The 25,629-nt window shown below is 44.7% G+C and overlaps 1 protein-coding gene across 1 annotated transcript; it reads right to left on the bottom strand.

Moving 5' to 3' along the window:
• Window positions 1–9,515: 9,515 nt before the first annotated feature.
• On the bottom strand, window positions 9,516–19,615 carry LOC138646056 (uncharacterized). The gene is made up of 4 exons (XM_069735526.1): window positions 19,259–19,615; window positions 13,251–13,374; window positions 11,290–11,363; window positions 9,516–10,415 (listed from the first exon to the last, which is right to left on the bottom strand). The coding sequence occupies exons 1-4, from the start codon at window positions 19,572–19,574 to the stop codon at window positions 9,904–9,906; spliced, it is 1,026 nt and encodes a 341-aa protein (XP_069591627.1). The 5' UTR covers window positions 19,575–19,615; the 3' UTR covers window positions 9,516–9,903.
• Window positions 19,616–25,629: the final 6,014 nt, after the last annotated feature.

Raw genomic sequence — 25,629 nt, 5'->3', positions numbered from 1 at the left:
AGGCCGCTATTGAAGCATCCTGGGCCTCCATAACATCTCAGCAGTGTCACAGGCTGATTGCCTCCATGTCACGCCGCATTGAAGCAGTCATTTCTGCCAAAGGATTCCCGACCAAGTATTGAGTGCATAACTGAACATTATTATTTGATGGTTTTTTTGTTTGTTATTAAAAAACACTTTTATTTGATTGGATGGGTGAAATATGCTAATTTATTGAGACAGGTTTTTTGGGTTATCAGGAGTTGTATGCCAAAATCATCAGTATTAAAACAATAAAAGACCTGACAAATTTCAGTTGGTGGATAATGAATCTATAATATATGAAAGTTTAATTGTAATCATTACATTATGGTAAATAATGAAATTTAACACTATATGCTAATTTTTTGAGAAGGACCTGTAGTGTCTCAGCATTAGGCAATCCTACCAGAGGTACAAAATGTGCTTGCTTACTGAATCTGTTAACCACTACCCAGATTACAGTTTTGCCATTGGAAGGAGGGAGATCAGTAATAAAATCCATGGACAAATGAGTCCAAGGTCTATCTGGAATTGGCAATGGCACCAATTCCCCGTCCAGCCGGTTATGGGAGCTCTTTGCACAGGCACAGGTATCACAAGCAGACACAAACTCAATAATATCAGAATTCATGGAGGGTCACCAAAACAGCCTAGCAATAGCTTTCCGGGTGGCAGCAATCCCCGGGTGACCACTAAGAGCAGAATCATGGAACTCCTGGAGAATCCTCAATCGGTACTGAACTGGGACAAAAAGCTTATTGTCAGGCAAAGAGGGAGGAGCAAGAGACTGAGCCTTTCGAATCTCCTGCTCCAATTCAGAGGATACCCCCGCAACAACCACCCCATGCTGAAGAATGGAGGAAGGAGGTTCGGGGGGTGATATCGAATCAAAACTGCGAGATAAGGCTTCAGCCTTGACATTCTTGGAACCAGGCCAAAAAGTGATTGAAAAATGAAAACGAGAGAAAAACAGCGACCACCTAGCCTGTCTAGGAGTTAACCGTTTGGCGGTTTCAATATAAGACAAATTCTTGTGGTCAGTAATCACCGTGCTCCGATGAACCGCCCCCTCCAAAAAATGCCTCCATTCTTCAAAAGCCAATTTTATGGCCAATAACTCCCGGTTCCCAACATCATAGTTCCTCTCAGCAGAAGAAAACTTACGGGAGAAAAAGGCACATGGTCTCAAGTTGGTCAAAGTAACGGGTCCCTAAGACAACACCGCCCCTACTCCCACCTCTGATGCGTCCACCTCTACAATGAATGGTTTAGATGGATCGGGCTGAACCAACACAGGAGCAGACATAAAACATTTTTTTAATGTAATAAATGCTTCAACTGCCAAGGATGACCAAACTTTGAGATCAGCCCCTTTGCAAGTAAGATCGGTGAGTGGCTTGACTACTGAGAAAACCCTTTGATCAATTTTCGGTAATAATTGGCAAAACCCAGAAAACGTTGCAACCCCTTGAGGTCTCTGGGTTGCACCCAATCAACAATGGCCTGTACCTTTCCGGGATCCATCCGAAACCCATTCGCAGAAAGGATGATCCCCAGAAAAGAAAGCTCCTGGACACAAAACAAACATTTCTCGGGTTTAGCAAACAAAGAATTTCCCCGTAACCGGTGAAGAACAGCACGTAAATGACCAATGTGGGATTCCTTGTCAGGTGAGAAAACAAGGATATCATCCAGGTATACAACCATAAAGCGCCCGATAAAAATCAGAAAACACATCATTCATGAAGTTCTGAAACACCGCGGGCGCGTTCGTGAGACCAAAGGGCATGACCAAATTTTCAAACAGGCCCTCGGAGGTGAGAAATGTCGTTTTCCACACATCCCCTTCCTGAATGCGGATAAGATTATATGCTCCCCTAAGATGGAGTTTGGAAAAGCACTTATCCCCAGACAATTGGTTATAGAGATCAGGAATGAGTGGGAGAGGGTAGGTATTTCTCACCATAATTTTATTTAGTTCCCAGAAATCGAGGCATGGGTGTAAATCACAATCTTTTTTCTTGACAAAAAAAAAACCCGCGGCCACAGGTGAGACACAGGGATGGATGTGACCTTTGCGTAGATGATCAGAGATATAGTTTTTCATAGCAGTACGTTCCGGGCCAGAAAGATTGTACAAACGGGCTTTGGGTAATTTAGAACCCGGAATAAGGTTGATGGTACAATCATAAGGACGATGGGGTGGTAAGACCTCAGCCTCTTTTTCCTTTAGGTACTCCAGAATACCCTCTGGACTAATGGTGGCCACAAACACAGCATAAAGACAACCATTGGAACAATTAGAACCCCATTTAATAATATCACGAGATCCCCAGTCTATAACAGGATTATGTCTCTGCAGCCAGGGGAACCCCAGCACCAGTCCCACAGGAAGATTATTCATAACATAACATGAAATTCGTTCCTGGTGCAAGGAACCCACCTTGAGGAGGAACTCATCAGAGACAAATTTAAGGACATTTTGAGCCAACAGTGTCTTATCAATGGCAACGATATGGATGAGAGTCTCTAGCCTAAAGCCCCTGTCACACAAAGCGAGATCGCTAGCGAGATCGCTGCTGAGTCACAAGTTTTGTGACGCAACAGCGATCTCAGTAGCGATCTCGCTAGGTGTGACACGTAGCAGCGACCAGGCCCCTGCTGTGAGATCGCTGGTCGTGTCGGAATGGCCTGGACCTTTTTTTGATCGTTGAGGTCCCACTGGGTAGCACACATCGCTGTGTTTGACACCTTACCAACGACCTCGTTGACATGAAATCCCTCATTGAGGTCTGAATCGTCATGAAATAGCTGCCATGTGACATCGTTGTACAGGTCGCCGCATCGCTGCTGCGTCGTCGGGGAGATCGCACTGTTTGACATCTCACCAGCGACCACATAGCGACGCAGCAACGATCCCTGACAGGTCGTATCGTTGTCGGGATCGCTTTAGCGTCGCTAAGTGAGACGGGGCCTTAACTGTCCCTAACTTTAACTTGGACACCAGACTAGAGTCAATGAAGTTCATGGAAGATCCACAGTCCACAAACGCTGAAGTGGATACAAAACCACCTCCAGAACACAGTTCCACCTCTAACAAAACTTTTTGAAATGACAAAAATGGTACCTGAGAGTCTGGATGACCTCCTAGACCATCACCCAGACTCGGCAGCTTGTTACTCGATGGACAAGAGGAGCAGTCCTTCTTCCAATGTCCTGGATCTCCACAGTAAAAACATAGTTTCCCATCACGTCGCCGTTTCCTCTCCTTCTCCTTAAAATTGATGGCACCAACTTCCATAGTCTCCTTGAATTACATCACCTCAGACTTGACAGGCAAAACAGTAATCTCACGCTGGATAATTCTCCTCTCCCGTAACCTCCGGTCCATACGAATGGCCTGAGTCATGGCCTCTACCAGGGAACTGGGAGGCGTATGAAGGACCAGCGCATCCTCGAGATGATCAGAAAGTCCTCTCTCAAACAGGGCCTTCAGAGCAGAGTCACCCCAAGACACCTCAACGGACCACCTCCTAAACTCAGAACAATACTGTTCAGCAGTGAGTTCATTCTGGGAGAGACTCGTGATCATGTCCTCTGCTACCCTGACCCGGTCTGGTTCGTCATAAATCAGTCCCAAAGAATCTGTCCACAGACACACGTTCAGGGGCAGAAGCAGGTAAAGAGAAAGCCCATGACTGAGGTCCCTCTCGCAGTAAGGAAATGATTATCCCCACCCGCTGACTCTCATCTCCAGAAGATCTGGGTCTAAGAGAAAAAAAAAGCTTGCAACTCTCCTTAAAAGTAAAAAATGTATCCCTCTCCCCAGAGAAGGTATCTGGGAGCTTGACTGTAGGTTCAGGAGAGTGAAAAGAGACATCAACAGTGTCAGGTTGTTTAAAGTCAGTCTGCAATGATTTAACTGTGTCTGAAAACTCCCTTTGCAGGTGGTTATGAGAAGAGGACAAGGCCCTCTGCTCCACAAACAGGTCTTGTATCATAACAGTCAAGCTATTCATTTGATCCGCTAAGGTATGGAGCCGATCCATAGCAAACAGAGCAGAGAAAAAAAAAATGCAGAAATCCCTTTAAATGTGCAGGTCAGTTATAATGTCGTGCAGCTGCAGTGCAGTACAGCGCAACCTCCACCGGGGGGAGCTTGAGAGGAAAGTAAGACTGCACACACAGGACAGCAGAACAGACGCCACCTAGTGGCGAGAGAATGGTCAGACAAGCCAAGTAAAAAAACACGAGATAGCACGACAGTATTATAGGATAAGACAGATGGATAGTCAGAACATAGCCAGAGATCAATAAACCAGAACGGGCAATATATGGTACAAAAGGGACAAACAGCAACAACGTGAAAAACCAAGCCAGGGGATCAGGACCGGAGAATTAAGCAGATAAACAGAGAAACACTGGGAAAAAGGGCAGACAGAGGGAGGTAACAAACACAGGACAAGTCAGGGTTCACAGCAGGGCAAATTAAGAGCTACCAGCAGGGTCAGGTTAACACACCGAAGGCAGAACTATAACTGACACCACCCTCAGGATACCTGGGAGCTAAACAGCAAACCCGAGCCCAGAATGAGGCAGAGCAAAGTTAACCCTTGACATGATCCACCCAGAGAAAGAGCAGACAGGACTGAACTCCGGAACGGATCATGACATCCTATAAACAGGCTCAAGTCACCAGTCATACGGGTTATGTCCTATCCTAACCAGAGGACTACACCACTAGAGTGCAAGGGAAGGCTATTGATGTCCACCTGGACAAGGGGACTCTGGAATTGCCTCCAAACCAGCCAGACTCTGCCTGCCCTGTGATCTGGTGCCCTGGACTGGAAACCAACAGTAAACAAGGTAAAGAGACTGGAAACCTGTGTCCTTGTTCTTCACTGCACCTCACACCATTCTACTATCTACATACTGGGAAGCCCTGGGGACATACTTCACCTATGGGAAGTTATACCATCTTAGCTGCCATAACATCACACAAGTGGACCCCTTTAAGTCATCCTGACCGAATACCACAGGTGGCGTCACGAACACAAACTCTATCCCTTTAAAGACCTTTCCCTTTTACATGGGTGTCCAGGGCCACGGACCAGGTCCCAGCCACCGTGAAATCCCACTGTGAACAACTCAGGACCCGGTACCGAGTACCCCACAGCCCTGGCGGACGTTCCACACACTCTTGGCATTCTCTTGATGAGCTTCAAGAGGTAGTCACCGGGAATGGTCTTCCAACAATCTTGGAGGAGTTCCCAGAGATGCTTAGCACTTGTTGGCCCTTTTGCCTTCACTCTGCGGTCCAGCTCACCCCAAACCATCTCGATTGGGTTCAGGTCTGGTGACTGTGGAGGCCAGGTCATCTGGCGTAGCCCCCCATCACTCTCCTTCTTGGTCACATAGCCCTTACACAGCCTGGAGATGTGTTTGGGGTCATTGTCCTGTTGAAAAATAAATGATGGTCCAACTAAACGTAAACCGGATGGAATAGCATGCCGCTGTAAGATGCTGTGGTAGCCATGCTGGTTCAGTATGCCTTCAGTTTTGAATAAATCCCCAACAGTGTCACCAGCAAAGCCCCCCCACACCATCACACCTCCTCCTCCATGCTTCACGGTGGGAACCAGGCATGTAGACTCCATCCGTTCACCTTTTCTGCGTCGCACAAAGACACAGTGGTTGGAACCAAAGATCTCAAATTTGGACTCATCAGACCAAAGCACAGATTTCCATTGGTCTAATGTCCATTCCTTGTGTTCTTTAGCCCAAACAAATCTCTTCTGCTTGCTGCCTGTCCTTAGCAGTGGTTTCCTAGCAGCTATTTTATCATGAAGGCTGCTGCACAAAGTCTCCTCTTAACAGTTGTTGTAGAGATGTGTCTGCTGCTAGAACTCTGTGTGGCATTGACCTGGTCTCTAACCTGAGCTGCTGTTAACCTGCGATTTCTGAGGCTGGTGACTCGGATAAACTTATCCTCAGAAGCAGAGGTGACTCTTGGTCTTCCTTTCCTGGGGTAGTCCTCATGTGAGCCAGGTTCTTTGTAGGGCTTGATGGTTTTTGTAACTGCACTTGGGGACACTTTCAAAGTTTTCCCAATTTTTCGGACTGACTGACCTTCATTTCTGAAAGTAATGATGGCCACTCGTTTTTCTTTACTTTGCTGCTTTCTTCTTGCCATAATACAAATTCTAACAGTCTATTCAGTAGGACTATCAGCTGTGTATGCACCAGACTTCAGCACAACACAACTGATGGTCCCAACCCCATTTATAAGGCAAGAAATCACACTTATTAAACCTGACAGGGCACACCTGTGAAGTGGAGACCATTCCCGGTGACTACCTCTTGGAGCTCATCAAGAGAATGCCAAGAGTGTGCAAAGCAATCATCAAAGCAAAAGGTGGCTACTTTTAAGAACCTAGAATATAAGACATAATTTCAGTTGTTTCACACTTTTTTGTTAAGTATGTAATTCCACATGTGTTAATTCATAGTTTTGATGCCTTCAGTGTGAATGTACAATTTTCATAGTCATGAAAATACAGAAAAATCTTTAAATGAGAAGGTGTGTCCAAACTTTTGGTCTGTACTGTATTTCCCTTGGTTCCTGGGACACTGGTTTCTCCCCTGAGGTTTCCTATCAGCTGCATGGCCTGTAATCTCATCCATATGCTCTGCAAACATGACATGACATCTGCTAATTATTACAGCCAATTTAGAGCTCCAAAAATCCAATGGTGCTCCTTCCCTTCACTGTTGAGCCATGCCATGCACCCAAACAGTAGTTTTTGATCACATATGGGGTATCTGTGCACTCAAGAGAAATTACAAAAAAAAAATTATGGTCCATCTTCTCCTGTTATCCTTGTAAAAATTAGAAATTTGGGGTTAAAGGAACATTTTTGTGGGAAAATTTAGAATGTTCATTTTTTTTTTTACTTTCAAATTGCTTTAATTAGTTTGAAGCACCTGTACAGTTAATAAACTTCTTGAATGTGGCTTTAAGCACCTTGAAGGGTGCAGTTTTTAGAATGGTGTCACTTTTGGGTATTTTCTGTCACATAGGCCCCCGCAAACTCGCTTCAAACATGATGTGGTCCCTAAAAAATGGTTTAGTAAATATTGATTGAAAAATGAGAAATTGCTGATTTTAACCCTTCTAACTTTCTAACAAATAAAAAAAATATGCTTCAAAAATGATGCTGATGTAAAGAAGACGTGTGGGAAATGTTATTTATTTTGTGTGATGTGGCTATCTGGTTTAAGGACATAAAACATAAAAGTTTGAAAATTTTGATATTTTTGCCAAAATTTCTATATTTTCACAAACAAATGCAAAAATAGTCAGCCTAAATTCTCCAATAACATAAAGTGCAATGTGTATCGAAAAAACAGTCTCAGAATCAGTGGGATCCGTGGAAGTGTTCCAGAGTTGATTGTAACATTCGGCCTATATACTAAGAACGGGAACTCCACATGATGGCCCACATCTATCACGGGAGCGCACTACTAAAGCAGGATGGCACCATTGAAGCTCTAAAAAACTATAGGGAGAAAAATACTTTATCTAAAAAACTAATTAAAGCTGCCAAAAAGGAAACAGAGAAGCACATTGCTAAGGAGAGTAAAACTAATCCCAAACTGTTCTTCAACTATATCAATAGTAAAAGAATAAAAACTGAAAATGTAGGCCCCTTAAAAAATAGTGAGGAAAGAATGGTTGTAGATGACGAGGAAAAAGCTAACATATTAAACACCTTCTTCTCCACGGTATTCACGGTGGAAAATGAAATGCTAGGTGAAGTCCCAAGAAACAATGAAAACCCTATATTAAGGGTCACCAATCTAACCCAAGAAGAGGTGCGAAACCGGCTAAATAAGATTAAAATAGATAAATCTCCGGGTCCGGATGGCATACACCCACGAGTACTAAGAGAACTAAGTAATGTAATAGATAAACCATTATTTCTTATTTTTAGGGACTCTATAGCGACAGGGTCTGTTCCGCAGGACTGGCGCATAGCAAATGTGGTGCCAATATTCAAAAAGGGCTCTAAAAGTGAACCTGGAAATTATAGGCCAGTAAGTCTAACCTCTATTGTTGGTAAAATATTTGAAGGGTTTCTGAGGGATGTTATTCTGGATTATCTCAATGAGAATAACTGTTTAACTCCATATCAGCATGGGTTTATGAGAAATCGCTCCTGTCAAACCAATCTAATCAGTTTTTATGAAGAGGTAAGCTATAGACTGGACCACGGTGAGTCATTGGACGTGGTATATCTCGATTTTTCCAAAGCGTTTGATACCGTGCCGCACAAGAGGTTGGTACACAAAATGAGAATGCTTGGTCTGGGGGAAAATGTGTGTAAATGGGTTAGTAACTGGCTTAGTGATAGAAAGCAGAGGGTGGTTATAAATGGTATAGTCTCTAACTGGGTCGCTGTGACCAGTGGGGACCACAGGGGTCAGTATTGGGACCTGTTCTCTTCAACATATTCATTAATGATCTGGTAGAAGGTTTACACAGTAAAATATCGATATTTGCAGATGATACAAAACTATGTAAAGCAGTTAATACAAGAGAAGATAGTATTCTGCTACAGATGGATCTGGATAAGTTGGAAACTTGGGCTGAAAGGTGGCAGATGAGGTTTAACAATGATAAATGTAAGGTTATACACATGGGAAGAGGGAATCAATGTCACCATTACACACTGAACGGGAAACCACTGGGTAAATCTGACAGGGAGAAGGACTTGGGGATCCTAGTTAATGATAAACTTACCTGGAGCAGCCAGTGCCAGGCAGCAGCTGCCAAGGCAAACAGGATCATGGGGTGCATTAAAAGAGGTCTGGATACACATGATGAGAGCATTATACTGCCTCTGTACAAATCCCTAGTTAGACCGCACATGGAGTACTGTGTCCAGTTTTGGGCACCGGTGCTCAGGAAGGATATAATGGAACTAGAGAGAGTACAAAGGAGGGCAACAAAATTAATAAAGGGGATGGGAGAACTACAATACCCAGATAGATTAGCGAAATTAGGATTATTTAGTCTAGAAAAAAGACGACTGAGGGGCGATCTAATAACCATGTATAAGTACATAAGGGGACAATACAAATATCTTGCTGAGGATCTGTTTATACCAAGGAAAGTGACGGGCACAAGGGGGCATTCTTTGCGTCTGGAGGAGAGAAGGTTTTTCCACCAACATAGAAGAGGATTCTTTACTGTTAGGGCAGTGAGAATCTGGAATTGCTTGCCTGAGGAGGTGGTGATGGCGAACTCAGTCGAGGGGTTCAAGAGAGGCCTGGATGTCTTCCTGGAGCAGAACAATATTGTATCATACAATTATTAGGTTCTGTAGAAGGACGTAGATCTGGGTATTTATTATGATGGAATATAGGCTGAACTGGATGGACAAATGTCTTTTTTCGGCCTTACTAACTATGTTACTATGTTACTATGTATGTTACTTAAATACATACAATTACTATAAATCTAAAAAAAATAGCTATCAAATAACAGATCCAGTTGTAATGAAGACATTGATGCCAAAGTCTTCAGTCCGTCATGGTTCATGAACTGGCCCTTCCATCCTAGACCCCAGGGGGACTGAGGACGTCTGGTCAATAGAAGCTGCGGGTCCTTCCCTAACTGTCATAGGAGGCAGCACTGGGGAAAATTATCACACATGCAGATGTCGCTTTTTTATTTGGCTATGTTCATATAAAAAACATTTTTGGGGGTCTTTATTTTCATAATCTCCCCCCAGGGTGAATGTAGCTGCCATAACGAGCATCACGCTCACCACTGTCCTCCATCTGCACCATGTGAACGGTATTTTCTTGTTAGAGGCTTTACGTTTTTTTATTTCCTTTTTTCTTCATATTTTCCAATCTCTCCTGATGCTCGAACTGATCTCGCAATTTCTGTCTCTCGAAATGTCGTTGTAATCTCTCCATTCTTTCCTTATGTGCTACTCGATTTTTTTGGATCCTTGCTTCCTCCTCCTGCTGCCGTAGTCTGAAGGCCTGCTCCATCCGAACGTTCTCCACATCTTTCTGTCTGGCTAGATTTGCCTCGTGAAGCTTCATTTCCCGTTGGTGAATATAATTCAGCACAAATAGTTTCCGATCAATCATCTCCTGATCGGCGTCCCGGGGGTAGTCGGCTCGGAACTTGCCGTCTCTGATGACTTCGTAGAGGAACTGGATGACCGCCTCGTGAGTTTCCCTTTTTCTCTTTTGAGTTTTATCTGTGTAATTTTCAAGGCTAAAAAACTTATCGACTCCGATGTCCCTGAACATATTCTCAATCTCAGTGTAGTTCTCGTGAGTCCGGTGAGTGAGGACAACGGTGGGAACAACCTCTGAAACGAAAGAATGAAACGTCTCCATTTGTAATGACATTGACGGATTATTGTATCTGTGAACATTCATCTTTTTTTATTGAGCAGATTCTTTATAAATGTATCTCCACCAATAATCAATGAGGACTGAAACATGGATCGGCCTTCATTAACTATGTGCGGATAACACTGCTCCGCATCAGGACACATGCACCGGGGCGAAACATTCTCATAGCGAAACCTAATTACTTAACACTTCATTAGTTACGCACAACTTGCCATGTAGCACCTCCCTCATACTTACGCCCCCATCTAGCCCCGGCCTGTTTACCTGCTTGCCATGCTGCGGGGGATGCACCCTCCACTTGCGTGGCCGGCTAGACTCGCCCCGGGCGCATCATCGGAGGGAACCCCCTGTGCACTCACCCTATAATTTGGGTCTACGTGAGCTCCTATTTTCACCGCTTAGCCCCGGCTGTCTTTATATATCCTTTTTATCAGTCTCACACATTTTGTCACTTTTTTTTTCAATTTTTGTATGACTATTTTTAATTAAGCATTCTTATGGGTTTTCAGTATTTAACACTTTCATAGTTTTTTAGGAAGCTTTATCTCCTTACCCAGAGGATATTTTTGTTTTTTTTCTATCTTTAAGCACATTGGCCGATATCTGGGAAGTGATGAAGAAATTGCCCCCTTCTTGTGCTACCACCATGGGTCAGTGTGTTCTATATACTGTGGCTTTTATTACGCGTTATTCCGTATGGAGCTATGATAGCGCTTTGTGCCTCGGTGGTGGCTCCCCGATGTGGGGCACCCATCAGATTAGTGTTGGGTAGGGGTGGAGACCTCCTGATTGGGTTACGTGCTGCATCTCTATGTACAGAACACTTACTTGTTAGCTTTTTAGCAGTGTGAAATATGTCTGCTAGCTCTTCCTTTAGCCCAGGGGTTGGAGAGTTTGCCACACTAAATAAAAGAGAAAAAAGTCAATGCCAGTCTTCATGAATATAGGACACTAATGGCCTGTAATGGCACAGCTATGGGGGGCACAGAGGTGGCAGTTCTAGAGATAACTATAAGGGGTGCAGAGATGGCAGTTGCACACAGTTCCTGGTACTTAAAGGAACTTAAAGAATATTGCTTTCTTGCCCTTTCTTCAGAGAATATAAATGATAACACCAAAACTTTTTCTCCACTCATGGTTAGTGGTTGGGTGAAGCCATTTATTGTCAGACTACTGTGTTTTCTCTTTATAAATCATAATGACAACCCAAAGAATCCAAATGACCCTGATCAAAAGTTCCCATACCCTGGTGATTTTGGCCTGATAATATGCACAGAAGTTGACACAAATGGGTGTGAATGGCTACTAAAGGTAACATCCTCACCTGTGACCTGTTTGCTTGTAATCAGTTTGTCTGTGCATAAAAGCTGAGTGAGTTTCTGGGATCCAGACAGACTCTGGCATCTTTCATCCAGCCGCTCATGTTTCTGGATTGTGAGTCTTGGGGAAAGCAAAAGAATTGTCAACGGATCTACCGGAAAAGGTAGTTGAACTGTATAAAACAGGAAAGGGATACAAAAAGATATCCAAGGAATTGATAATGCCAGTCAGCAGCGTTCACACTGTGATTAACAAATGGAAAATCAGGGGCTCTGTATAAACAAAACCACGGTCAGGTAGACCAACAAAAATTTCACCCACAACTGCCAGGAACATTGTTCTGGATGGAAAGAAAAATTTACAAATAACATAAGCTGAAACACAGGACTCTCTGAAAACTAGCGGTGTGGCTGTTTCGAGATGCACAATAAGGAGGCACTTGAAAAAAAAATGGGCTGCATGGTCGAATCGCCAGAAGAAAGCCATTACTGCACAAATGCCACAAAGTATCTCGCCTACAATACACAAAAGAGCACAGAGACAAGTCTCAAAACTTCAGGAACAAGGTAATTTGGAGTGATGAGACCAAAATTGAACTTTTTGGCGACAATCATAAACGTTACATTTGGAGAGAGGTCAACAAGGCCTATGATGAAAGGAACACCATTCCTACTGTAAAGCATGGAGGTGGATCGCTGATGTACTGTTGATGTGTGAGCTACAAAGGCACAGGAAACTTGGTCAAAGATGAATGCAGCACGTTATCAGCAAATACTGGAGGCAAATTTGCACTCAGCAGCCCGGATGCTGCGCATGGGATGTTCTTGGACGTTCCAACATGACAACGATCCAAAACACAAGGCCAAGTCAACCTGTCATTGGCTACAGCAGAACAAAGTGAAGGTTCTGGAGTGTCCGTCTCAGTCTCCTGACCTCAATATCATTGAGTCAGTCTGGGGAGATCTCAAGCGCGCAGTTCATGCTATACCGCCCGGGAATATACAGGAACTGGAGGCTTTATGCCAAGAAGAGCGGGCAGCTTTACCATCTGTGAAAATAAAGAACCTCATCCACAACTACCACAAAAGACTTCAAGCTGTCATTGATGTTAGAGGGGGCAATACACGGTATTAACAAATGGGGTATGTGAACTTTTGATCAGGGTCATTTGGATGTTTTAAAAAGAAAAAAACACAGTAGTTTGATAATAAATGGCTTCACCCAACCACTGACCATAAGTGGAGAGAAAGTTTTATCATTCATATTCTCTGAAAAAGGCCAAGAAAGCAAAAATTCTTTTGAGCACAACTGTATATCGTATGTTGGGGGCTTTGTTAAACATTTTGCTGTTGGTCCTTTCAAACGTGAAACGTACCAGCTAATGAATAATATGTATGTATACCTATATATATCATAAATGTCTGATCATTGAGACATAGGGATGAGATATTGGTGAGAAGATCTCTTACCTGTACACGAATATAGGAATAGTGAAATCAGAGGCTTTCACGTGGCGCTCGGCTTCCACAATCCTGTCCACCAGCCCAAATCCATGGCTCCAATCCACCGACTTGTCCAGAGGCAGCAAATTTGCTGAAAAGTTAAAATCGTTTATTTATAATTCATAATAGTGATTAGGCGTTTTACTTATTGCAATTGTTCGTAAGTTTCCTCTAAATTAATCAGAAAATAACAAAATATTCTGCATCTTTATATTAACTACTGAAACTTTTATGCATTAATTATATGTAGCAGTAAAAGGAAACGTCTACGATATCACAGAAACAGGAGAACTAAAAATTGTCATTGTCGGATTTGAATTCAGGAGGTGAAAATAATTAACAAATGGCTGATTTCATAGCTGAACCAGACCTGAAAATATGTAGAAACCTGCAGATCAGACAAGGTTAATGAATATGGCGCTTGTGACCATTGAGCCCGGATACATAATGTTCTTGTGATTCCTAGTGACTTCAGAATGTTTGGAAAAACTCCACACTCCAATCCTATTGTGCTCCGATCATGGATGGACGGACCCCGCAGATGAGAGAGTGGTGGTCCTGATTCTGAGCCTAGATGAGGTCTGATGGGATCTGGCCCTTTATGGCTACTTTGCATTTCATTGTTGGTTAATGTGGACGATACAAATAACATAAAAGTGCTTGTTCTGTAGATCTAAAGGGTGGTCCTAAGAGTCTCTGATTATCAGATAGTATCGTCTGATGGGTGTTAGTGCCAATAAAATATCAGCCATGATGAAAGGTAACTTACACCCACTACATCCTTATGTAGCTGCTCTTCGATATCTTTTCTGTATCACTCAGGCTACAAGATGTGTCTATGCTGATGTCTATACTGTCTGGTTTCCATCATGGTTTCTGTCATTTTACTAGAAAATGTGACAATTTGGTTAAATGCAGCCTTCCACACCCTGAGTATATGAGTGTGCAATGAGCAGGGCCGGACTGGCCATTGGGACGTTCTGGCAAATGCCAGAAGGGCCGGTGCCAGTAGTGGGCTGCTGCGCACCGACTCACCCTTCCCCTGAGCGCTGCCGCCGCATTCAACGATACCGGCGTCTATGACACCGGTACAGTTGAATGCAATGATGGAGGAGAGAGTGTCACCTGACGCTCCCTCTCCCATCATTCCCTGCTCTGCGTCTGACACTGCGGGTGCACGCGCACTCACTGTGTCCCAGGCAGTGCAGCGGCAGCTGCCAAGACGGGAGCAGGGAGCAATGCGGGCACGAGGTGAGGTGAGGACTGGAGTGTTTTTTTTAACTGGACTGTGAGGCCACTCTGGGGGGGCAGGAGAGATGTGTGCTCTGCTGTATACTATGTGGGCTGTGCTATATACTACTGTATGGGCTGTGCTATATACGACTATGTAGGCTCTGCTGTATACTACTGTGTGGGCTCTGCTGTATACTACTGTGTGGGCTGTGCTATATACTATGTGGGCTCTTCTGTATACTACTGTGTGGGCTGTGCTGTATACTACTGTGTGGGCTGTGCTGTATACTACTGTGTGGGCAGTGCTGTATACTACTATGTGGGTTCTGCTGTATACTACTGTGTGGGCAGTGCTGTATACTACTATATGGGCTCTGCTGTATACTACTGTGTGGGCTGTGCTATATACTACTATGTGGGCTCTGCTGTATACTACTGTTTGGGCAGTGCTGTATACTACTATGTGGTCTTTGCTATATACTACTGTGTGGGCTGTGCTGTATACTACTGTGTGGGCTGTGCTGTATACTACTGTGTGGGCAGTGCTGGAAACTACTATGTGGGCTCTGCTATATACTACTGTGTGGGCTGTGCTTTATACTACTGTGTGGGCTGAGCTATATACTACTATGTGGGCTGTGCTATATACTACTGTGTGGGCTGTGCTGCATACTACTGTGTGGGCAGTGCTATATACTACTGTGTGGGCTCTGCTGTATACTACTATGTGGGCAGTGCTGTATACTACTGTGTGGGCACTGCTGTATACTACTATGTGGGCTGTGCTGTATACTACTGTGTGGGCTGTGCTATATACTACTATGTGAGCTGTACTATATACTACTGTGTGGGCTCTGCTGTATACTACTGTGTGGGCTGTGCTGTATACTATGTGGGCTGTGCTATAAACTACTGTGTGGGCTCTGCTGTATACTACTGTGTGGGCAGTGCTGTATACTACTATGTGGGCTCTGCTATATACTACTGTGTGGGCTGTGCTATATACTACTGTGTGGGCTCTGCTATATACTACTATGTGGGCTGTGTTATATACTACTGTGTGGGCTGTGCTGTATACTACTGTGTGGGCTGTACTATATACTACTATGTGAGCTGTGCTATATACTACTGTGTGGGCTCTGCTGTATACTACTATGTGGGCTGTGCTGTATACCACTGCGTGGGCTGTGCTATATACTACTATGTGGGCTGTGCTATATACTACTGTGTGGGCTGTGCTATATACTACTGTGTGGGCTGTGCTATATACTACTATGTGGGCTGTGCTATATACTACTGTGTGGGCTCTGCTGTATACTGCTATGTGGGCAATGCTGTATACTACTGTGTGGGATCTGCTGTATACTACTATGTGGGCTGTGCTGTATACTACTGTTGGGGCTGTGCTATATACTAGTATGTGAGCTGTGCTATATACTAGTATGTGAGCTGTGCTATATACTAGTGTGTGGGCTCTGCTGTATACTACTATGTGGGATGTGCTTTATACTACTGTGTGGGCTGTGCTATATACTACTATGTGGGCTGTGCTATATACTACTGTGTGGGCTGTGCTATATACTACTGTGTGGGCTCTGCTATATACTACTGTGTAGGCTCTGCTGTATGCTACTATGTGGGCAGTGCTGTATACTACTGTGTGGGAAGTGCTATATACCACTGTGTGGGCTGTGCTGTATACTACTGTGTGGGCTGTGCTACAGTGGGGCAAAAAAGTATTTAGTCAGTCAGCAATAGTGCAAGTTCCACCACTTAAAAAGATGAGAGGCGTCTGTAATTTACATCATAGGTAGACCTCAACTATGGGAGACAAACTGAGAAAAAAAAATCCAGAAAATCACATTGTCTGTTTTTTTAACATTTTATTTGCATATTATGGTGGAAAATAAGTATTTGGTCAGTAACAAACAATCAAGATTTCTGGCTCTCACAGACCTGTAACTTCTTCTTTAAGAGTCTCCTCTTTCCTCCACTCATTACCTGTAGTAATGGCACCTGTTTAAACTTGTTATCAGTATAAAAAGACACCTGTGCGCACCCTCAAACAGTCTGACTCCAAACTCCACTATGGTGAAGACCAAAGAGCTGTCAAAGGACACCAGAAACAAAATTGTAGCCCTGCACCAGGCTGGGAAGACTGAATCTGCAATAGCCAACCAGCTTGGAGCGAAGAAATCAACAGTGGGAGCAATAATTAGAAAATGGAAGACATACAAGACCACTGATAATCTCCCTCGATCTGGTGCTCCACGCAAAATCCCACCCCGTGGGGTCAGAATGATCACAAGAACGGTGAGAAAATATCCCAGAACCACGCGGGGGGACCTAGTGAATGAACTGCAGAGAGCTGGGACCAATGTAACAAGGCCTACCATAAGTAACACACTACGCCACCATGGACTCAGATCCTGCAGTGCCAGACGTGTCCCACTGCTTAAGCCAGTACATGTCCGGGCCCGTCTGAAGTTTGCTAGAGAGCATTTGGATGATCCAGAGGAGTTTTGGGAGAATGTCCTATGGTCTGATGAAACCAAACTGGAACTGTTTGGTAGAAACACAACTTGTCGTGTTTGGAGGAAAAAGAATACTGAGTTGCATCCATCAAACACCATACCTACTGTAAAGCATGGTGGTGGAAACATCATGCTTTGGGGCTGTTTCTCTGCAAAGGGGCCAGGACGACTGATCCGGGTACATGAAAGAATGAATGGGGCCATGTATCGTGAGATTTTGAGTGCAAACCTCCTTCCATCAGCAAGGGCATTGAAGATGAAACGTGGCTGGGTCTTTCAACATGACAATGATCCAAAGCACACCGCCAGGGCAACGAAGGAGTGGCTTCATAAGAAGCATTTCAAGGTCCTGGAGTGGCCTAGCCAGTCTCCAGATCTCAACCCTATAGAAAACCTTTGGAGGGAGTTGAAAGTCCGTGTTGCCAAGCGAAAAGCCAAAAACATCACTGCTCTAGAGGAGATCTGCATGGAGGAATGGGCCAACATACCAACAACAGTGTGTGGCAACCTTGTGAAGACTTACAGAAAACGTTTGACCTCTGTCATTGCCAACAAAGGATATATTACAAAGTATTGAGATGAAATTTTGTTTCTGACCAAATACTTATTTTCCACCATAATATGCAAATAAAATGTTAAAAAAACAGACAATGTGATTTTCTGGATTTTTTTTTCTCAGTTTGTCTCCCATAGTTGAGGTCTACCTATGATGTAAATTACAGACGCCTCTCATCTTTTTAAGTGGTGGAACTTGCACTATTGCTGACTGACTAAATACTTTTTTGCCCCACTGTATATACTACTGTGTGGGCAGTGCTGTATACTACTGTGTGGGCAGTGCTGTATACTATTGTGTGGGCAGTGCTGTATACTACTGTGTGGACAGTGCTGTATACTACTGTGTGGGCTGTGCTGTATACTACGTGGGCTGTGCTGTATACTGCTACATGGGCTCTACTGTATAATGCTACGTGGGCTGTGTTATCTGCTATACGGGTTGTGCTATATACTATGGGGGGTATGTTATATTCTATGGGGGAGGCCGTGTTATATAATATATGGCTGTGTTATATACTATCATAGGTGTATTATATTCTAAGGGGGAGGCTGTTATATACTATGGGGGGCTGCATTATATTCTATGGGGGCTACATTATATATTATGTATGGGAGGTGGGCTGTATTATATTCTATGGGGTGGCTGCATTATACTCTGGGGTGGCTGCATTATATTCTGTAGGATGGTGGTTGCATTATACTATATGTGGCTGCATTATACTGTATCGAGGACTATGAGGAATACATTATACTATATGAAAAACTATGGGGTGCAGTATACTATGGGAAGTGAATTGTACTACATGGATGACTATGGCGGTGCATTATACTATACGGAGCACTATGAGGAGTGTATCATACTATATGGAGCACTATGAGGAGTGTATTATACTATATGGAGCACTATGAGGAGTGTATTATACTATATGGAGGACTGTGGTGCACATTATAATATATGGAGGACTATGGGGTGTATTTTACTAAACAAGTAAAATGCTGCATATTCAGATTGTTTTTGCTGGAACAAAAATCCTTGTTCTCAGCAGCACATCGCCGGTGTAAACTGTAGATGTGCTGCTGATAACATGATACTGTATGGTGATCTGTTAGGGATCTATTGATCTTTCTGTCCCATCATTATCCCTCAGCTGGTGGAAAGAGGCCGGGAAACAAGCATTGAACAACTTCAGTATTGTCGATCAAACTCATTTAGCGGCCTGAACTCAGCGCTTGTAAGTACAACCGAAATGCTTTTGTGTCATGTGCAATATGGTAGCATTTGGGGCCCCATTATAAACTTTGCCTAGGCGTAGGGCCCCACTTTGCCTAAAACTGGCCCTGCCTACAAGTGTACAAAGATATTATACAGTCACCATGTGACAAGTGGGCCTGTGTAACTTCAAATGCCAGGACTGAATATTAGTCCCCGTCCGGCCCTGGCTCTGAGTTTATAGCCAACAGTGACCATTGATGGTTATGTACCAGACACCTCCATACATTCACACACTGATCCCATACAGCATGGACCCAGGAATCCTAGTGGGTAACACCATCCATGGAGGAAGCCCAATTACAGAGACAATGTTCTGGAGAACGTCAGTAAGAAGCCAGGTCTTCCCTCGCACCTTCCTGTTTAGCTCTTACACTTACCAAGTTGGGCGAAGATCTCTCCAGTTTCATATGTGTTCATTTTGGAGCAGCCCCTGTTATCGACCAGGACAATGTTCTTGGTGAGCTGGTAAGTCAACCTCTCCGTCTTGTGACCCTCGTCTGCACCTGCTGCATTTGCGTGATTTTTGTAGTCACTGTTGGACCAGACACACATCACGGTGTTGATAAATGATGACTTCCCATGGCCGAGGTACCCGAACAGCTGCAGGAGGATTCTCTGAAAACCCTGGTTGCCCCTTTTACATTTGTCAAAGGTGAAATCTCTAATCTTCCTCCTCCGTTCTTCATCTTCCATGGCTGGTGAGATGTCTGCACCTTCAACACTCTGCAATCAAAATAAACCATCAAGACGTTAGGCCAAAGTCCTCTTTTTATAGCCTCTTATATGTGAATGTTTCTTCAGACCTTATCTACAATTAGTTTCTTCCTTGTTGTTTCTTTTTTCTTTTTAATAAGGGAATTCTAGGTGGATTTTAATACAGAGCCCAATGTTTAAGTTCTTATATGTTTCTGCTTCCTTGTAGCGTCCTGCACAGAATGTAAGATACAGAAGGAAATGCCGCCATGGCAATATAGTTACAAAGGACGATCTCTTCTATTGCTTTGTAGTTGTGGATACTTTGGTGACCTGCAATAAATCCTCATTCAGCACTGGTTTGTTAATAGACCTTATGTTCCTCTGAAGTGGCTCCTCAATAGCTGGACAGGGCTGCTGTCCCTGCCCTAGAGGGTGGAGGGATCCTTACAAACAAGAGGACCGATATACAGTAGATATACTGTAAAGGGATTTAAATCATTCTCATTAAGATCCTAATTGGTGGTCTTTTCCAAAAGATGAAACATCTATATTGCGAACACCAAGATGGAAAAGTCTTGGAATGATGCAAATGTCAGGATGTTTAGGCATGTTAATGATCCGCAAATGATGGAAACAAATTTTAAAATCATCCCAATATATTCTACGCATTGATCCAGAAAAAGTTTCCGCTATTTTGAATTGCCCACAACCTTGGTTGAATTGGTATCAAAGCCCACCATCAAAGTTCTTCATATTTGCAAACTATTACTGCCAGTTAATTAAAAACTACTCTAAAGTTGTTGCTCTTCTTATACTCCTAACTCAGAAGGTCGCTAATTCCCAGAATTGGTCTTATTCTGCTATTCCAGCCTTCCAAGAACTACAGTATTACATCGGTGACCATGAGCTCTTAGCCATAAAAGTAGTCCTTGAGGAATGGCAAGATCTGCTTGAAGGGAATAAGTCGCTGGTGACCATCCATAGTGACCGCAAAAATCTGGACTTACTTCAGAAAGCCCATGGGCTGAATCCACATCAAGCTCAATGGTCATCATTATTTCAAAAACTTAAAGTTCATTGGTCTTCTCCTCATCTTAGTACCCCCAAAGTAATAGTCCTAATGAGAGACTCAGTCCGTTCTCGGAGCAATATTTAGAAATTTCCCCCAATTCCCAACAAGACAATTGGCCAGATTTGCTTCTTTGTGTCTAACTCGCCCACCAGAATTCAGTTTCAGAGTCTTTTAGGAAGTCTCCGATTGTTACAGTTTATGACCAATAACCTTGTCTTCACTGGCCATTTGCACCTAAAAGTTTACTTCCAGCTGTGAATAATGTTCCTTCAGACATTCATAACATCTGGACTGAGGAGCAGTTAGAGCAAAAGAGATTGCCATAGACGCTGTGGCCTGCTCCCAACATCACTCGAAGTCAATGCCTGGCTGTCCACCAAAACGGTCCTACAGAACGTCTGAGGGCCTCAACTCTTCTTACCTGCTTATCCCACCGGGGACTGGTAATGCAGAATGGCGCTATCTGACAAGTGTTCTACTTACATCTATTGTCCCTCAGTGCACCGTGTACGGACGGATCCTCCTATCCACTGCATCGCTGAGCGCTTTATATCTCATTGTCGATGGTAGTATAGTTAGGAAGGCCGATCAATCCCTAATTGCAGATACTAAAGGTTTCACCGATTCTTTACGTGTCATAGCCGAAGGTTTTGGAGACTGACACAAATTTTGGTTTTCACAAAGTTTCTTGCTTCAGTTATTAAATGGGCAATTTACATTAACCCTAGATTAAGGCTACATGGTGGCTCAGTGGTTAGCACTGTACTATATATAGGGAGCCTGGTGGCTGAGTGGTTAGCACTATACTATATATAGGGAGCCCGGTGGCTCAGTGGTTAGTACTGCACTATATATAAGGAGCCTGGTGGCTCAGTGGTTAGTACTGCACTATATATAAGGAGCCCAGTGGCTCAGTGGTTAGCACTATACTATATATAGGGAGCCCGGTGACTCAGTGGTTAGCACTGTACTATACATAGGGAGCCTGGTGACGCAGTGGTTAGCACTGTACTATATATAGGGAGCCCGGTGGCTCAGTGGTTAGCTCTGTACTATATATAGGGAACCTGGTGGCTCAGTGGTTAGCACTGTACTATATATAGGGAGCCCGGTGATGCAGTGGTTAGCACTCTACTATATATAGGGAGCCCGGTGAGGCAGTGGTTAGCACTATACTATATATAGGGAGCCCGGTGGCTCAGTGGTTAGTACTGTACTATATATAGGGGGCTCAGTGGTTAGCACTATACTATATATAGGGAGCCCGGTGGCTCAGTGGTTAGCACTGCACTATATATAAGGAGCCCGGTGGCTCAGTGGTTAGCACTGTACTATATATAGGGAGCCGGGTAACAAAGTGGTTAGCACTGTACTATATATAGGGAGCCCCGTGGCTTAGTGGTTAGCACTGTACTATATATAGGGAGCCCGGTGGCTCAGTGGTTAGCACTGTACTATATATAGGGAGCCCCGTGGCTCAGTGGTTAGCACTGTACTATATATAGGGAGCCCGGTGGCTCAGTGGTTAGCACTGTACTATATATAGGGAGCCCGGTGGCTCAGTGGTTAGCACTGTACTATATATAGGGAGCCCGGTGGCTCAGTGGTTAGCACTGTACTATATATAGGGAGCCCCGTGGCTCAGTGGTTAGCACTGTACTATATATAGGGAGCCCGGTGGCTCAGTGGTTAGCACTGTACTATATATAAGGAGCCCGGTGGCTCAGTGGTTAGCACTGTACTATATATAGGGAGCCCCGTGGCTCAGTGGTTAGCACTGTACTATATATAGGGAGCCCGGTGGCTCAGTGGTTAGCACTGTACTATATATAGGGAGCCCGGTGGCTCAGTGGTTAGCACTGTACTATATATAGGGAGCCCGGTGGTTCAGTGGTTAGCACTGTACTATATATAGGGAGCCCGGTGGCTCAGTGGTTAGCACTGTACTATATATAGGGAGCCCCGTGGCTCAGTGGTTAGCACTGTACTATATATAGGGAGCCCGGTGGCTCAGTGGTTAGCACTGTACTATATATAGGGAGCCCCGTGGCTCAGTGGTTAGCACTGTACTATATATAGGGAGCCCCGTGGCTCAGTGGTTAGCACTGTACTATATATAGGGAGCCCGGTGGCTCAGTGGTTAGCACTGTACTATATATAGGGAGCCCGGTGACTCAGTGGTTAGCACTGTACTATACATAGGGAGCCTGGTGACGCAGTGGTTAGCACTGTACTATATATAGGGAGCCCGGTGGCTCAGTGGTTAGCTCTGTACTATATATAGGGAACCTGGTGGCTCAGTGGTTAGCACTGTACTATATATAGGGAGCCCGGTGAGGCAGTGGTTAGCACTATACTATATATAGGGAGCCCGGTGGCTCAGTGGTTAGTACTGTACTATATATAGGGAGCCCCGTGGCTCAGTGGTTAGCACTATACTATATATAGGGAGCCCGGTGGCTCAGTGGTTAGCACTGCACTATATATAAGGAGCCCGGTGGCTCAGTGGTTAGCACTGTACTATATATAGGGAGCCGGGTAACAAAGTGGTTAGCACTGTACTATATATAGGGAGCCCCGTGGCTTAGTGGTTAGCACTGTACTATATATAGGGAGCCCGGTGGCTCAGTGGTTAGCACTGTACTATATATAGGGAGCCCCGTGGCTCAGTGGTTAGCACTGTACTATATATAGGGAGCCCGGTGGCTCAGTGGTTAGCACTGTACTATATATAGGGAGCCCGGTGGCTCAGTGGTTAGCACTGTACTATATATAGGGAGCCCGGTGACTCAGTGGTTAGCACTGTACTATACATAGGGAGCCTGGTGACGCAGTGGTTAGCACTGTACTATATATAGGGAGCCCGGTGGCTCAGTGGTTAGCTCTGTACTATATATAGGGAACCTGGTGGCTCAGTGGTTAGCACTGTACTATATATAGGGAGCCCGGTGGCTCAGTGGTTAGCACTGTACTATATATAGGGAGCCCCGTGGCTCAGTGGTTAGCACTGTACTATATATAGGGAGCCCGGTGGCTCAGTGGTTAGCACTGTACTATATATAAGGAGCCCGGTGGCTCAGTGGTTAGCACTGTGCTATATATAGGGAGCCCCGTGGCTCAGTGGTTAGCACTGTACTATATATAGGGAGCCCGGTGGCTCAGTGGTTAGCACTGTACTATATATAGGGAGCCCGGTGGCTCAGTGGTTAGCACTGTACTATATATAGGGAGCCCGGTGGTTCAGTGGTTAGCACTGTACTATATATAGGGAGCCCGGTGGCTCAGTGGTTAGCACTGTACTATATATAGGGAGCCCCGTGGCTCAGTGGTTAGCACTGTACTATATATAGGGAGCCCGGTGGCTCAGTGGTTAGCACTGTACTATATATAGGGAGCCCCGTGGCTCAGTGGTTAGCACTGTACTATATATAGGGAGCCCCGTGGCTCAGTGGTTAGCACTGTACTATATATAGGGAGCCCGGTGGCTCAGTGGTTAGCACTGTACTATATATAGGGAGCCCGGTGACTCAGTGGTTAGCACTGTACTATACATAGGGAGCCTGGTGACGCAGTGGTTAGCACTGTACTATATATAGGGAGCCCGGTGGCTCAGTGGTTAGCTCTGTACTATATATAGGGAACCTGGTGGCTCAGTGGTTAGCACTGTACTATATATAGGGAGCCCGGTGAGGCAGTGGTTAGCACTATACTATATATAGGGAGCCCGGTGGCTCAGTGGTTAGTACTGTACTATATATAGGGAGCCCCGTGGCTCAGTGGTTAGCACTATACTATATATAGGGAGCCCGGTGGCTCAGTGGTTAGCACTGCACTATATATAAGGAGCCCGGTGGCTCAGTGGTTAGCACTGTACTATATATAGGGAGCCGGGTAACAAAGTGGTTAGCACTGTACTATATATAGGGAGCCCCGTGGCTTAGTGGTTAGCACTGTACTATATATAGGGAGCCCGGTGGCTCAGTGGTTAGCACTGTACTATATATAGGGAGCCCCGTGGCTCAGTGGTTAGCACTGTACTATATATAGGGAGCCCGGTGGCTCAGTGGTTAGCACTGTACTATATATAGGGAGCCCGGTGGCTCAGTGGTTAGCACTGTACTATATATAGGGAGCCCGGTGACTCAGTGGTTAGCACTGTACTATACATAGGGAGCCTGGTGACGCAGTGGTTAGCACTGTACTATATATAGGGAGCCCGGTGGCTCAGTGGTTAGCTCTGTACTATATATAGGGAACCTGGTGGCTCAGTGGTTAGCACTGTACTATATATAGGGAGCCCGGTGATGCAGTGGTTAGCACTCTACTATATATAGGGAGCCTGGTGAGGCAGTGGTTAGCACTATACTATATATAGGGAGCCCGGTGGCTCAGTGGTTAGTACTGTACTATATATAGGGAGCCCGGTGATGCAGTGGTTAGCACTGTACTATATATAGGGAGCCCGGTGATGCAGTGGTTAGCACTGTACTATATATAGGGAGCCCGGTGATGCAGTGGTTAGCACTGTACTATATATAGGGAGCCCCGTGGCTTAGTGGTTAGCACTGTACTATATATAGGGAGCCCGGTGGCTCAGTGGTTAGCACTGTACTATATATAGGGAGCCCCGTGGCTCAGTGGTTAGCACTGTACTATATATAGGGAGCCCGGTGGCTCAGTGGTTAGCACTGTACTATATATAGGGAGCCCGGTGGCTCAGTGGTTAGCACTGTACTATATATAGGGAGCCCCGTGGCTCAGTGGTTAGCACTGTACTATATATAGGGAGCCCGGTGGCTCAGTGGTTAGCACTGTACTATATATAGGGAGCCCCGTGGCTCAGTGGTTAGCACTGTACTATATATAGGGAGCCCGGTGGCTCAGTGGTTAGCACTGTACTATATATAGGGAGCCCGGTGGCTCAGTGGTTAGCACTGTACTATATATAGGGAGCCCCGTGGCTCAGTGGTTAGCACTGTA

This window comes from Ranitomeya imitator, chromosome 7 (genome assembly GCF_032444005.1).
Source record: "Ranitomeya imitator isolate aRanImi1 chromosome 7, aRanImi1.pri, whole genome shotgun sequence".
Taxonomy (NCBI): domain Eukaryota; kingdom Metazoa; phylum Chordata; class Amphibia; order Anura; family Dendrobatidae; genus Ranitomeya; species Ranitomeya imitator.
The sequence above is the reverse complement of the archived record's forward strand: the minus strand, read 5'-3'. Positions and strand labels throughout refer to the sequence as shown.

Excerpts from the sequence above, each read along its gene's own strand:
- LOC138646056 (XM_069735526.1), bottom strand. The coding sequence starts at position 19,574 with ATGGAAGATGAAGAACGGAGGAGGAAGATTAGAGATTTCACCTTTGAC. Across the intron at positions 11,364-13,250 it reads ATTCCTATATTCGTGTACAG|TGTGGCAAACTCTCCAACCC; the intron begins GTAAGAGATCTT and ends TCTTTTATTTAG. Across the intron at positions 10,416-11,289 it reads CACTGCTAAAAAGCTAACAA|AGGTTGTTCCCACCGTTGTC; the intron begins GTAAGTGTTCTG and ends CTTTCGTTTCAG.